At 34.8% G+C, this 14,471-nt stretch overlaps 1 protein-coding gene across 1 annotated transcript in view; it reads left to right on the forward strand.

Annotated features, from left to right (window-relative positions):
* The window catches only part of LOC121430898 (mediator of RNA polymerase II transcription subunit 23-like), a 70,049-nt gene that overhangs the window by 24,326 nt on the left and 31,252 nt on the right, over nucleotides 1-14,471 (forward strand). The window contains exons 7-16 of the mRNA XM_041628325.1: nucleotides 3,529-3,627; nucleotides 3,984-4,088; nucleotides 5,590-5,659; nucleotides 6,029-6,141; nucleotides 7,200-7,295; nucleotides 7,758-7,955; nucleotides 8,457-8,600; nucleotides 11,246-11,403; nucleotides 11,911-11,984; nucleotides 12,969-13,146. Coding sequence (XP_041484259.1) covers nucleotides 3,529-3,627; nucleotides 3,984-4,088; nucleotides 5,590-5,659; nucleotides 6,029-6,141; nucleotides 7,200-7,295; nucleotides 7,758-7,955; nucleotides 8,457-8,600; nucleotides 11,246-11,403; nucleotides 11,911-11,984; nucleotides 12,969-13,146 — 1,235 coding nt within the window. The remainder of the gene's footprint in view (nucleotides 1-3,528; nucleotides 3,628-3,983; nucleotides 4,089-5,589; nucleotides 5,660-6,028; nucleotides 6,142-7,199; nucleotides 7,296-7,757; nucleotides 7,956-8,456; nucleotides 8,601-11,245; nucleotides 11,404-11,910; nucleotides 11,985-12,968; nucleotides 13,147-14,471) is intronic.

Below are 14,471 nucleotides of genomic sequence, written 5' to 3' on the forward strand. Positions count from 1 at the left end.
CAAATTCTAACAATCCCTGTCCTGAGAGACCAAACTCATTACCTAAATCTAACAATTATTTTGTAAAATCCATGCCTAACAAATGTTTAAGACCCAAGTACCAACACTTTACTATAAATGTGCAGCAATTAATCAATTATGCATTCTCTCTATGGCAGAGGAAAAACCCACAATGAGAAGACCAAAACAACTTGTCTGTACTGTCACAGAAACTGTTCCAAGACTACCTGTAAAGTGACAAAATCTGATATGCGAGAGGTCAGAGTATAACATACATTAAAATGAACAATTACTGAGAACTATTGTATTTAATCAGTTGTCTCCTGGACGAGCCCCCAAATGTCACAGCCATGGATAGGGTGTGATGACTTGTTGGTCCAGTGGCAACTTCTTAAATACAGAACTCAAAGTAACAATGAAGACAATACTTTAAGGAAATTAAATTCAATTTCAATCTTCAAGTTCAAGTGTTCCTTGGAACAATAATTACGATACTTCAAAACATAAAATATGGTAAAGTATTCAATATAAAACAATCATCAAATTCAACGGAGATCATACCTTGCAATACAATCCAGTAATGCAACCATTAACTCTTCCTGATCAATTCATTATTTTAATGATCAATAATCTAAATATAATCAAACAGTTTACTGTGTTACTGCTTAAAGTCCAAGAGTCCTTTTATTTCTATATCTTCATTTCTTTAAAATATGGAACCTGATCTGAAGAACTTCTTTGGAATATTGGAATCAACTCGTTGACCGTCTACCATTGCCGAAGTCCTTTGACGTTTTCCCTGACTGACTAACTTAGTAATTGACTAGTGTAGACTTACAATCAATCAAATCTTTTCTTTCAGGGATATTGTGATGTTCATCTTACAATCAATCAAATCTTTTCTTTCAGGGATATTGTGATGTTCATCTTACAATCAATCAAATCTTTTCTTTCAGGGATATTGTGATGTTCATCTTACAATCAATCAAATCTTTTCTTTCAGGGATATTGTGATGTTCATCTTACAATCAATCAAATCTTTTCTTTCAGGGATATTGTGATGTTCATCTTACAATCAATCAAATCTTTTCTTTCAGGGATATTGTGATGTCCATCTTGCAATCGATCAATTTTTTTTCAGGGATGTTGTGATGTATTGTTCATCTTAAATTAAATCTTTTCTTTCAGGGGATGTTGTGATATTCATCTTATAATAAATCAATTTTTTTCTCTCAGGGATATTGTAATGTTCGTCTTACATTCAATCAAATCTTTTCTTTAAGGGATATTGTGATGTTCATCTTATAATCAATCAAATCTTTTCTTTCAGGGATGTTGTGATGTTCATCTTAAAATCAAATATTTTCTTTCAGGGATGTTGTGATATTCATCTTATAATAAATCATTTTTTTTCTTTCAGGGATATTGTAATATTCGTCTTACATTTAATCAAATCTTTTCTTTCAGGGATGTTGTGATATTCATTTTATAGTAAATCAAATCTTTTCTTTCAGGGATGTTGTGATATTCATCTTATAATAAATCAAATCTTTTCTTTCAGGGATGTTGTGATATTCATCTTATAGTCAAATCTTTTCTGTCAGGGATGTTGTGATATTCATCTTATAATAAATCAAATCTTTTCTTTCAGGGATGTTGTGATATTCATCTTATAATCAATCAAATCTTTTCTTTCAGGGATATTGTGATATTCATCTTATAATAAATCAAATCTTTTCTTTCAGGGATGTTGTGATATTCATCTTATAGTCAAATCTTTTCTGTCAGGGATGTTGTGATGTTCATCTTAAAATTATATATATTTTTTCCGGGATGTTGTGATATTCATCTTATAATAAATCTTTTTTTTTCTTTCAGGGATATCGTAATGTTCAGGTGTTGTTTGAAGGTTTGCATGGTGGCATGTACAATTGCTGATGTGGTTTACGGTACACCATGTGGAGTGTTATAGAAACAGTGGATAGAAGAAGAGAAGAAGTGGATAGGCGAGAAAGTGGAGATTTGAGAGTAGAGTAAACCAGAAGGAATGTTGAGTGAGAACAGCTTGAGTAGTAGAGCTGATGAGGAGATGCTGGCTTGAGTCGGCGAGTAGAGATGATGAGTAGTAGAGAGACTCGACGTAATGTTCGTCTTACAATCAATCAAATCTTTTCTTTAAGAGATGTTGTGATATTCATCTTATAATCAAATCTTTTCTTTCAGGGATATTGTGATATTCATCTTATAATCAAATCTTTTCTTTCAGGGATGTTGTGATGTTCATCTTATAATCCATCAAATCTTTTCTTTCAGGGATGTTGTGATTTTCATCTTATAATCAATCAAATCTTTTCTTTCAGGGATGTTGTGATTTTCATCTTATAATCAATCAAATCTTTTCTTTCAGGGATATTGTGATGTCCATCTACAATAAATCAAATCTTTTCTTTCAGGGATATTGTGATTTTCATCTTACAATCAATCAAATCTTTTCTTTCAGGGATGTTGTGATTTTCATCTTATAATCAATCAAATCTTTTCTTTAAGGGATGTTGTGATGTTCATCTTATAATCAATCAAATCTTTTCTTTCAGGGATGTTGTGATTTTCATCTTATAATCAATCAAATCTTTTCTTTCAGGGATATTGTGATGTCCATCTACAATAAATCAAATCTTTTCTTTCAGGGATATTGTGATTTTCATCTTACAATCAATCAAATCTTTTCTTTCAGGGATGTTGTGATTTTCATCTTATAATCAATCAAATCTTTTCTTTCAGGGATGTTGTGATTTTCATCTTATAATCAATCAAATCTTTTCTTTCAGGGATGTTGTGATTTTCATCTTATAATCAATCAAATCTTTTCTTTCAGGGATATTGTGATGTCCATCTACAATAAATCAAATCTTTTCTTTCAGGGATATTGTGATTTTCATCTTACAATCAATCAAATCTTTTCTTTCAGGGATGTTGTGATTTTCATCTTATAATCAATCAAATCTTTTCTTTAAGGGATGTTGTGATGTTCATCTTACAATGAATCAAATCTTTTCTTTAAGGGATATTGTGATTTTCATCTTACAATCAAATCTTTTCTTTTCAGGGATATTGTGATGTCCATCTACAATCAATCAAATCTTTTCTTTCAGGGATGTTGTGATGTTCATCTTACAATCAATCAAATCTTTTCTTTCAGGGATATTGTGATGTTCATCTTACAATCAATCAAATCTTTTCTTTCAGGGATATTGTGATGTTCATCTTACAATCAATCAAATCTTTTCTTTCAGGGATGTTGTGATGTTCATCTTATAATCAATCAAATCTTTTCTTTCAGGGATGTTGTGATGTTCATCTTACAATCAATCAAATCTTTTCTTTCAGGGATATTGTGATGTTCATCTTACAATCAATCAAATCTTTTCTTTCAGGGATATTGTGATGTTCATCTTATAATCAATCAAATCTTTTCTTTCAGGGATATTGTGATGTTCATCTTACAATCAATCAAATCTTTTCTTTCAGGGATGTCGTGATGTTCTACGTCTCATCCTAGAGATCATTAAGGACATTCCTAAGAGTGTTAATGTATCAACAGGCAGGCAGTTGGATGCAGTCACCAAGGTAATGTATGAAGACATTTGCAACTTATTTTAATAATATAATATTTGTATTGCAATTGTTGTGTGAATTTATGAACAAGTTTATTTATAAAGTACAACATATGACCTTGCTGCCATTAAAGATGGAAATGCAGAGCATCTATTTTTTGTCCAAGTCTTGCATTGTCTTATAAAACAAGAGTGAATTTTGCCCCCATTGATACCACTTTATATAGAATAGCATTGTAACTCTAGATAGTTACAAAACTTATATGTGCTAATTTGAGCTAATTCACTCAAAGCTGTACATTATTTGTTTGCTATTCAATGATTAGCCATATAACTTATCTGTTTCTTTTCATTTATTTTAATCATTAGGTTGTACTCCATATAATAGACCGTAATAACTGTCTGCTACCGGCTTACTTTGCTGTAACTGAGATGCTTAAATTGTTTCCTGAGAATGGACCAGCCATACATTGGGTAAAATCTTTCTTTATTATGTCTGCAATATTATACAAATAGCAAATAGGCATGAGTGTGATGGTATGAGATTTCACATGAGGTGAAAGAAAGATGGACTTTTCTACTTACGCCTCGTTGAATAGAGCGTCTCTTTCACTGAATGCAAAATCTCGCACGAATAAGAATATTCGCTATTTGTGTTGTTCAATGCCTCGAAATTTAGAGAAAATGTTAAAAAAAAAGTTTCTCCCTGCAGTTATCTATGAAAAGGGAGCAAAAAAAACTGAAAGCGAAAATTAAAATCCCACAAGCTCACATTATGCCATGGGCAGCATTGCGCATTTAGCCAGCAGGCTTGTGCGTGTATTGCACCTTCAATTTTACTGAGCGAAATCAATTTTGTAATGTGACGTCACCTCCTAAAGCCATGCAACGGTACATTTTGGATGGTACTTCTTGTGTGCAACGGTACGAATGTTTGACATTCTGCCTCCCATTTGCTCGCGTACAACAAGCTAAGTAGGCGTTGTACAATATACAAATAGCGAATAGGCATAAGTGCGATAGTGCGAGATTTCGCATGAGGCGTTAGCCGAGTTGAATAGAGCGTTTCTTTCACCAAATGCGAAATCTCGCACTATTGCACGAATAAGAATATTCGCTATTTGTGTTGTACAACGCCTCGGAATCTAGCGAAAATATGAAAAAACAAGAGTTTTTCCCTCCAGTAATCTATGAAAAGGGAGCAAAAATATTGAAAGCAAAAAGCAAAATCCCACAAGCCGGGCCCACAAGCGCACATGATCTTGGACAGCATTGCGCATTTAGCCAGCGGGCTGTACACGCATTGTTACCTTATCCAATGAAATCGCATTGTGACGTCACCTCCTAAAGCCGTGCAACGGTACATTTTGGATGGTACTTCTTGTGTGCAACGGTACGAATGTTTGACATTCGCCTCCCATTTGATCGCGTACAACAAGCTAAGTAAGCATTGTACATTAGGGGATGTTTCGTAAATCGTAATACAATCAATTACAAGTTGAGTTCAGCCCTCAAATTAATCATAGCTGTGCAAATAATAAGATTAGATAGGATGATAATGGGATAGGGCATGTATCCACCTTGTTAGGTCACTCCTATATTGACCCGGCTAAGCTAGTCTACTGATTCCGGTGCACACAGCTTTTTGAGGAATTACTTCCTGCTGGTACCCATTTACCTAACCTGGGTTGAGTGCAGCAAAATGTGGGTAAATGTTTTACTGAGGGAAAACGCTCCTTAGCTTGGAATCAAACCCACATCCTTCAGATTGGAAGACTAGAGTCTTAGCCACTAGATCACAACACCCCAAATGATGATGTCTGTTACCATGGAAGAATGAGAGAATATGAATTCATTTGTTTATTAGAATAAATCTGCTTATTGAGTTATCAAATGATTTCAATGCTAGCAGTACCCTGTCTATGATCTGACATAATTGTTGTTGTTTTCACCTGTTTTGACCTGTCTCTATCAGGCCATTGGCGAGGAACTTGCAAACTATGTGGACTCCTTCAAACCTGTTGCTAATCTTATCACAGTTACAGGTATGTATCTTTCTCATCTATTCTTTATTATTCAATTGCTATATTGCTGTAAACATGTACATTCATTTTTTATTAATATTAAGATGTTTTTCCATAGGGATCTGTCTTAAACAAAATATTCAACCTGAATGTGTGAGAGAAAATATGAAAATGTGTTTTCTTGATAATTAAAGATCCTTGATAGAGGAGGTTTTGAGCTTTATTTCAATCAATATTTAAAAAACAGACCTCGAACCAAACCTCTTTTTCAGGTTGTAAAGATTGCATGGAACAGCAATAGTAAATGAATCTATGGATTTTTTATTTCTTATCTTCAAGCTCAAATCACGCTCTTGTTTTACTGTCATTTTCATTGTTGATTTTTTTTAGGGCGGAGTCTTTTACTACCTGTAATTGGTCATTTCAACAATACCAGTAATTCTTGGAGATTGGATCCAGTTACGCTTGCTTTCCCCACTAGAGGGCTCCTTCCATTTGAACCGGTCAGTGATTGCTATAACTCAGGATTATGTGTAATTATTCAAAATGAGAAATTACTACTTCTTATCTATCTTTTATCCTATCAGGGTATATCTTATATTTTAGGATTTGATTCACACTATTTGTATCAGCTTATCTTATTTTTTTCACTATTATTTAAAAAATTGTATAAAATTTGTTCATCTTATTCTTAATTTCCCCTCTATCTCTCTGTCTATTTTTCTTTATTGCAAATTCCTATTACATTTGTCATTTGATAAAGGTTTAACTTCATGGTTCATTTATTTTTTCTTCATTGTTTGCTCAGAATGTGTCTTTTCATAGTTGTTAACTTTATACCAATAGTTATATTTTCAATGTTTTCTCACTTCTTTCTTTAGGGGTCCGTTTCATAAAGTAACTTTGTTATTATAGCTACCTTGGAAACCTTGATTGTAATTGGATACTGAGCCCTGTTAACATTGTAGTTTTCATAGTTACAACAACCCTTTAAGTCTTTTGAGAAACCGGTTCCAGATTTGGCTCTTAGGGATCTGAGTAAGGTCCATGATTTTGTCTGCCATAACATCAGTTGGCTTTTGAAACTTTGTATCTCAAATTTAAATTTTTGAAGACAGCACAGAAAACACTGTATTTTGGTATTATGTCAGTGGTATCATCATCACCATCAATCATCAATTATCATCATTATTATGAGATTGATGATGGTGATGATGATGATGATGATGATGATGAAGATGATGATGAAGAAAATTATCATGGAGAAAATGATCATGAAGAAAATGATGATGATGATGATGATGATGATAAAACCATTACCAACTTCATATTGTCTGAAAACAGTCATCTAACTCTTAGAGAAATTTTCTACTTTTGTCATAATTTTAAAATATGTTTTCCTGAGATGGTTTCAACAAACCACTGACAATATTTTCTCTCAGCCAATCAGATGCAATGATTTCAGTAGCTTATAACAATTTTCCAGTAATCACTGAGAAGATGATTTGTGAAATGGATTTCCAAAGATTACAAGAAAATTTCATTTTCATTCATTGTTCAGGAGACTGTTAAACCTCAGACTGATCTGCTACGCTATGTATTAAAGCAACCCTATTCAAGGGATATGATCTGCACGATTCTAGCACTCAATAAAGGGGTAAGACAACATACTACTCTCATGTTTTATTCACCATTTGCCGTTGCTCCAAATTTTACTGAATAAAGCCTTCTACAGTATAATTTATTTTCTTATTATATTCCTTAATTTGTTTCATTACATATTCAAGCAACGAGGTGTTCAAGCCCATGTACAGTATTCTTTGCAAGATTTGTATTGTTTTGAAACAACTTGTAAGGAATTTGAATGCATTTTTTATATGGTACATTAACTCAACTGTCACATTTGAGATACATTAGGGTGAATTGATGTCTGAGTCTGCTCTTTTTTCAGCTCACAGTATCCCTTACCATCTTATCTTGGTCACATACTTGTAAGTTTTTATCATATTCTATGTGTACACATTATCAGGACCCAACATATAATACTTTATGTGTTTAAGACAAAAAAAAAGAGTGAATGCATTGTAATGAAACAAAATGATTTCACTTCTCCATTTAGCAAAAACAGAAGAGTTTACCTCTTGAGGAAGAGATTGCCAATTTGCTGATCATAGCGATGGAGAAGGCGGAGCAACAAGATGGCAACCAATCATCCTGGCCAATGGCACCCTGGCAACACCTTTCTACACAACTCATTATCTTTGCCCTCTTCCAGTTTGTTAGTTTTCCTAGTATGGTAGAGTCACTGCATCAGAAGGTGAGTTTCAATATTATGATATAGTCAATTATAGTAACGCCACTAAGGTACTGTCTAGATCAACCGTTGTTTCCTATTCAGTGGTCAATCTCTTTCATTACCTGGGAACATCTGTTCTATAGAATTGTTAGTATAGATGTTAATGTACATGACTTACCTCCTATGCGCCACTTACTTGTTTGAAAACTTGCCAATAATAATTTGACTACTTGACCAGTGCCAGCTTGTATTTGTTCAATCTTATTGACACTCCACATGAACAAAAGATACTAGTTCCTGTTTAATTGTATAAACTCTATCAAGCTCTAATCCTATGCTGTGCACTCATAATACACACAGAATGTTGTCTCATCAGTTTTTAACTCTTGTTTGTATTGGATTTGAGAATATATCAATCATTTTAAAGTTTGCCCCATCATCTTTGAAAATAATCCAGCAGGGGTAGTCTCCATAATGTAGAGAGCAAAGGATTGATCATGAATATTATTTTCTTTGTTTCAGCTGAGTGGACGTAACCTTAGAAAAGGACGTGATCGTCTGATGTGGGTTCTTCTTCAGTTCATCTCTGGTAGTATTAAGAAAGCTCCGCTGACTGATTTCCTACCTGTACTTAGCCTTGCTGATCTGCTCTACCCTGAGAAGAAGGTCTGTTTATCTTCAGCTTTCATTAGATAATGATTTGCTGTCACCTGACATGCTATGGGTATGCCTGTTGGTTGTGTCTTTATTGGGCTCAGCCAATATGCATGATGTCCTACCAAGGGACCATTCCATGAAAGGACTTGTTGATTGTTTTATCTGACTTTTTTTATTGGCAAGTAACTACATGTATAGTAACAAACATACATTATCGCTGATGTGGTTTACGGTACACCATGTGGATTGTACATGCCACCATGCAAACCTTAAAACAACATCAAACATACATTAGTGCATCAGTCAATTGACACAGAGACAGATTTCATGGCCCTGTTTTACGAAGAGTTACGATTGATCCAATCAATCATAACTCAATGGAAATCCATCAATTTAATAATTTTTTTTACAGGAAAATTGCAAAATATCCTTTGTAAACAAAGGAGAACACACCAATTTGTCACAGAGTCAATGAATTCAATAATATACATTATATCTAGAAATTTTTTTGAACAAACATGCATTTTGTATGTTGATTTTGCTTGCTTTCCATAGTTGCGATTGATTGGATGGACCACAAGTCTTTTTACAAATGGCCCCTGGGGCCCCGTCTTACAAAGAATTGCGATTGATCCGATTATCGCAACTACGAATGGCCAGCATCATCAACATCTATTATGCATGTTTGTTAAAAATATTTTCTAGCTATGATGCATATTCATGCATTCATTGTTTTCTTGAAAATTCACTGTGCTTCTCTTTGTTTACAAAGGACATTGTGAAAATATCCTGTAGAAAAAATGATGACCCTAATGGATTTCAATTGAGTTACATTTGATTGGATCAATCGTAACTCTTTGTAAGATGGGGCCCAGATCTGACAAGCTTGTCAGATGACTAATTCTGATGAAATCCTCCCCTGATGTTCCCAACTTTCCTTCAAGCAAGTGAGCTGATGACTTTATCATTTAATATAAGAGAGTAAATATGATATATTGATGATGAAACTGGGTAAACAACATGAATTATCCATTTAACTAGTGTAAACTGAGAGCACTTTAAGATTAATTTTACTGTGGTAATCATCAAATCAACAGAATATAACAAGTTTACTGCCTAGGGGATGTTTCATCAACATTTGTCTGCAGACAGCCATAAGTACTGACTATAGTGCTGTTGTCGGGAACAAAAATCCATGTCGACATGTCGCTTAAAAATTAATCCCGACATCGACAATGTCGACATGAAAAAGGGACCGTAATTTAGCCTAGGCTCCCTAACAAAAAAAATCATTCGATCGTGGAACATAACACTCTCAATCAAACGTATTCACCTTGACACGAAGAATATCCCCACACTAGATCTAGATCTATATAATACAGGCTCAGTTCGGGAAAACATATTTTCACTAAGCTAGAGTGAATTCACTTTCAAAATCACCGATTTAATCCACATCTTTTTCTGGAGAATCAAGTTTTGTACCACGATCCGGTCTCGAACTCGGAGCCAATTTGAGAATCACCAATTACAATAGTGATCATTGCGTATTATACGCTGGTACACATGTGCTGCAAACGCAAGCTCCTCAAATTGACAGTAAAAAATAATAAAAATCGACCGATAATTTCAGTATCACTTCCGCGGCGATCCGTGCAACGATCTCCAAACGAAGGAAGGGAAGTTTTCTGTGACTTCGTGATTTGAATTAAGCGCTCAATTGCGGCGGTCACAACTTTGACAAAAACGTTTATGTGAAAAGTAATGCATTGAGGAGCAACGTATTATCAAGCACGGTGAATAGCGATGGGTACATATGGATGGGTACGGTGAATGCTACTACGGCTACGCTACGCTCGCGATCGATCGTCGAGGGGCGCGGCAGCTAGCTCGATCGGGCAGGCCAGCCCACACTCAGGCACTGACGTATTTCTGCTGCCGCGCAGCTCGCAGGTATTTTTTTTTATTTATGTGCCGCTTTATAGCTGAATAAACCTTTTAATCGCGCCACTTACTGTGGATAAAAGCTTCCAACTTTTCAGCTAAGCTTTATACTCGTGACTTTGGGCTAGACCCCGTTTTATTTAATGTTTGCATGTCGATGTGGCTGCGTGCATGTCGACATGTCGGAAACATTGAAAATCCTTCGTATGTCGACATCAATTTCGATATGAGGCCTATCGACAACAGCATTAAGCACTGACTAAATCCTAGATTATTGATTGGCTGATTTATTCCGATGGCAACTGCCAGAGAATGAGTATTTGTTGATTCTTACAACTCATAAAATGGACAACAAGTTCTAATTCAAATGTATAACAATATTAGTTTCATTAATCAACTGTATTTTCATTGAAGCTTGTTAGCCCAGTTGGTAAAGCGTCTTCTATCAAACCAACAGCCATGGGTTCAAATCCACCCTGGACTGATGACAGAAGCCTGCATTGTGTGTAACGTCTCTCCCCTGTACCATGGATGAAGGCTAAACACAAATGTAGGCCCTGTAGAAGAGAGTTACTAACTTTGCACACTAAGAACCCACTGCACTATTTGTATAAAAGAAGGGGAAACCTTGATGAAGTGGTCTACCTGCACCCACTAATCAGTTATATTTTAACTTGATTTAACTTTATTCTCTGTGAATCACCTTCCTGTAGGGTCTTCCTGTACCAGATATTAACCAATCCATGTGTACACATGTCTTCTCAATGGCTTGTATCTGGAATCATCTAGACCATAAGAAAGAGAAGGAGAAAGACAAAGAGAAATCTGCATTACAAAGGCCACCCCCACCGGCTATCAAGACGCATCTTGAGTGAGTCATATGCCATTGTTGGTTGCCAGAAGCATAAAATTCATCCATTTATTTACTGCTGATGTTTCATGCAAACTTTCAACAAGCATGTCATTTATTCTGGCGATGATCAAAGCACTGCTTGACAGATCAAGTTTTAACTTGGTTCAAGGGTTTTGGATTGATCACAATCTTATAGTTTGGGAGTATTAAGGTCAATGACAAAGGTCAAAGAGGTTGTAATATATATTGAAATGCCTTGCTCTATTGAGATCTGAATAATCATTTGAGGAATCAGCTTGGGGCTCATGTGTGGATATTTAAGAGACAATGTTCTAATTAGATTTTGGGGTTACTTTGTAGTATGCATTGATTTATTTCTTTTGTGATATACATGCCTGTGGGTATTCTCTTGAACCTATTTATTATATTCAGGTCATGTGTAGCCTGTTTAGGTGAAAACATATAATTTTCATATTATTCTATGACCTTTATTAAAATTTTCTTTAAATTTCTTTATTTTGATAGATACTTGCAACAGACGTACAAAACTCAACATCTCCCTTTATCAGACTACAGGATAGCATTGCAATTTAACGCATGTAAGTAATAATAATAACGCTTTATTCACCCAGAGTAGCCACTTCAGATGGAAAACTGCTCTACCAGTGGGCCCTGCATGAAATAATATGTTATTATCACCTTTCTCCATTTTAAATGCTGGGTGCCTAGCAAGGTGTATGGTCCCATTTTTGTAAGTCTTTGGTATTACTTGTCTGGGTATCGAACCCACAACCTCCCATTCATAAGGAGGGCGCTCTACCACTGAGTCACCATGCCCAGTTAGTTCATTGTTATGGTAACATAAAATGAGAGTTAGCAGCTACTTTGCTGAAAATGAATTGTATAATGTCACCTTATGACCCTATTTGTAATCCTCGGAGGCCCCCATTGATAACTAAAACACAAGATCTTTTGAACTTGAAAATTTGCATGCTGATGGATCTTCACATGCTGTATATGATGGTGTGATGTATTTTATTCAATTATGCATTTTTTAAATAATTAGCTTATGGATTATAGCATATATTTCATGCATTTTGGGGATATTTTTGTCATTTCAACCCAAACATGTAGAAGAATACATAAAGGAGGCCCTCTATGTTAGCTTTTGGATAGAGAGCTTCCATACATCCAATCAGGGGAGTGTTTCATGAAAGGATTTTATCTGACAATTACCATAGCAACAGTACATCTCAGCTAATCAGAATCTAGGAAAGTTGTCAGATCTGACAACTTGTCGAACAAAAATGTTCATGAAGGCATCCCCTGGACTACATTTACGGCTGATTTTAATATTTTCACAATCCATGACCTGGGGGCCATTTCATAAAGCTGTTCGTAGATTAAGAGTGACTTTAAAAATGACTGGTGATCCTTTCTTACAAAACCATTGGTAATGTATATACCCATTCGCCATAAGAAAGGATCACCAGTTGTTCTTAAAGTCACTCTTAACTTACGAACAGCTTTATGAAACGCTCACCAGTATTTGTATTTATGACATTCTCATGACCCCTATACAGATTCCACTGTGGATGAGATGTTGACCAGACCTCTTCAAACCCTTGTGGATTATATTTACTGTACTAATGCTAACTCCACTGTCCCTTTACCTGGACCGGCTACTTGTGTGGCTGTAGGATTGACCGTTCCCATTCCACTCTCACTCCTAGATTCACTGACCGTTCATGCAAAGATGAGGTATGATGTAGTGGTAGATCGGAATGGGGGGGGGCTTCATTTATTGTACACTTTTGTAAAAATACATAACAATTGGGCACTGATATAAAATTAATAGCATTTGATAACATGTAGCTATATAAACCCCTCAAAAAAAGTTCCGCAACTCAAGTTTGAGTACTAATAAATTTCTTAGTGTGCCGTCATCATATGTAAAAGTGGTATCATTGGAAAGTATGATTATTCCTCTTTACGATCATGTGTCATTTGTAATGCTAGTGTTATCATGAAATACACAGACATGATAAATATGGGCAATTCCATGGAAAATGTTCACTTTAGAGGAAAAATGAAGTCACAGATTTCACTTAAGCAGTCAAATTTTCTTAACCCTAATACTCCCGGGGGGGGGCCATAATGGCCCCCCCCCCTCAACAATTTTCGCGATATATCTGCTGCGCGAAATTTTTTCACCTCGCAGCTCACTGACTTTTTACATTCAAGTCTCGCGCAAATTTTGAGACCAAATTTGTGACGCCTGGGTATGCAGTTACGACATTACGCAACATTATGCAAGTGCATGTCAGACCCAAAATTGCTCATAAACGTGATTTCATGTACAAATCCAATGCAAATTGCGTATTTAGCCAAAATTCATAAATGTATCATTATTTCTACTTTTACTGATTAAACTTAATTAATTTTGCCTTGTTTATGATCAGAATTATGTCTGGAACAATTTCCATTGAAAAAACAATAAAAAACAAAAAGTAAAAAAACTAAGAAATACATAAGAAATTCATAAAACAATAAAATACATTAGAAATTTATTTCCAAACCAAAGTTTTTTTGAATTACGATTGTTAAGAATGCTACAAAGAAAATTTTTACCAAAAGTTAGCATTTTAGGAGCTTTATTTAGTGAATTAGAGCAAAAGTATGATTTATGCATAAATTAGCATAATTAATTCATATAAAATAAAATCTCATTATTTTGGAAAATTTTACCATTCAGCCTTGTAGATTACATCGCACACTACCAGCGTGCAAATTTTTGCGTCGCTCGCGCGACCCCCGGGAATAACAAGAATCAAAATACCCCGGGAGATTTAGGGTTAAAAAGTAATCTATAAAGTACCAATTTCCAATAGAATAATCGCAATATTGATAAAATTTTGTAGTTTTTTTCCATCATCAAAAAAATAGAATAGTAAATTTCAAAATGTAAAAATGTGGCTATTTTTAAACAATTCATCTTTCCTGTCTCTACTAAAAACAAACAAGGTCCCAGAGGTCTCTTTTAACTTTTGAATAGTTGATTAATGTTTAAATCAACAGAAAATCAT

The sequence above is a fragment of the Lytechinus variegatus genome, chromosome 17, assembly GCF_018143015.1.
Source record: "Lytechinus variegatus isolate NC3 chromosome 17, Lvar_3.0, whole genome shotgun sequence".
NCBI lineage: Eukaryota > Metazoa > Echinodermata > Echinoidea > Temnopleuroida > Toxopneustidae > Lytechinus > Lytechinus variegatus.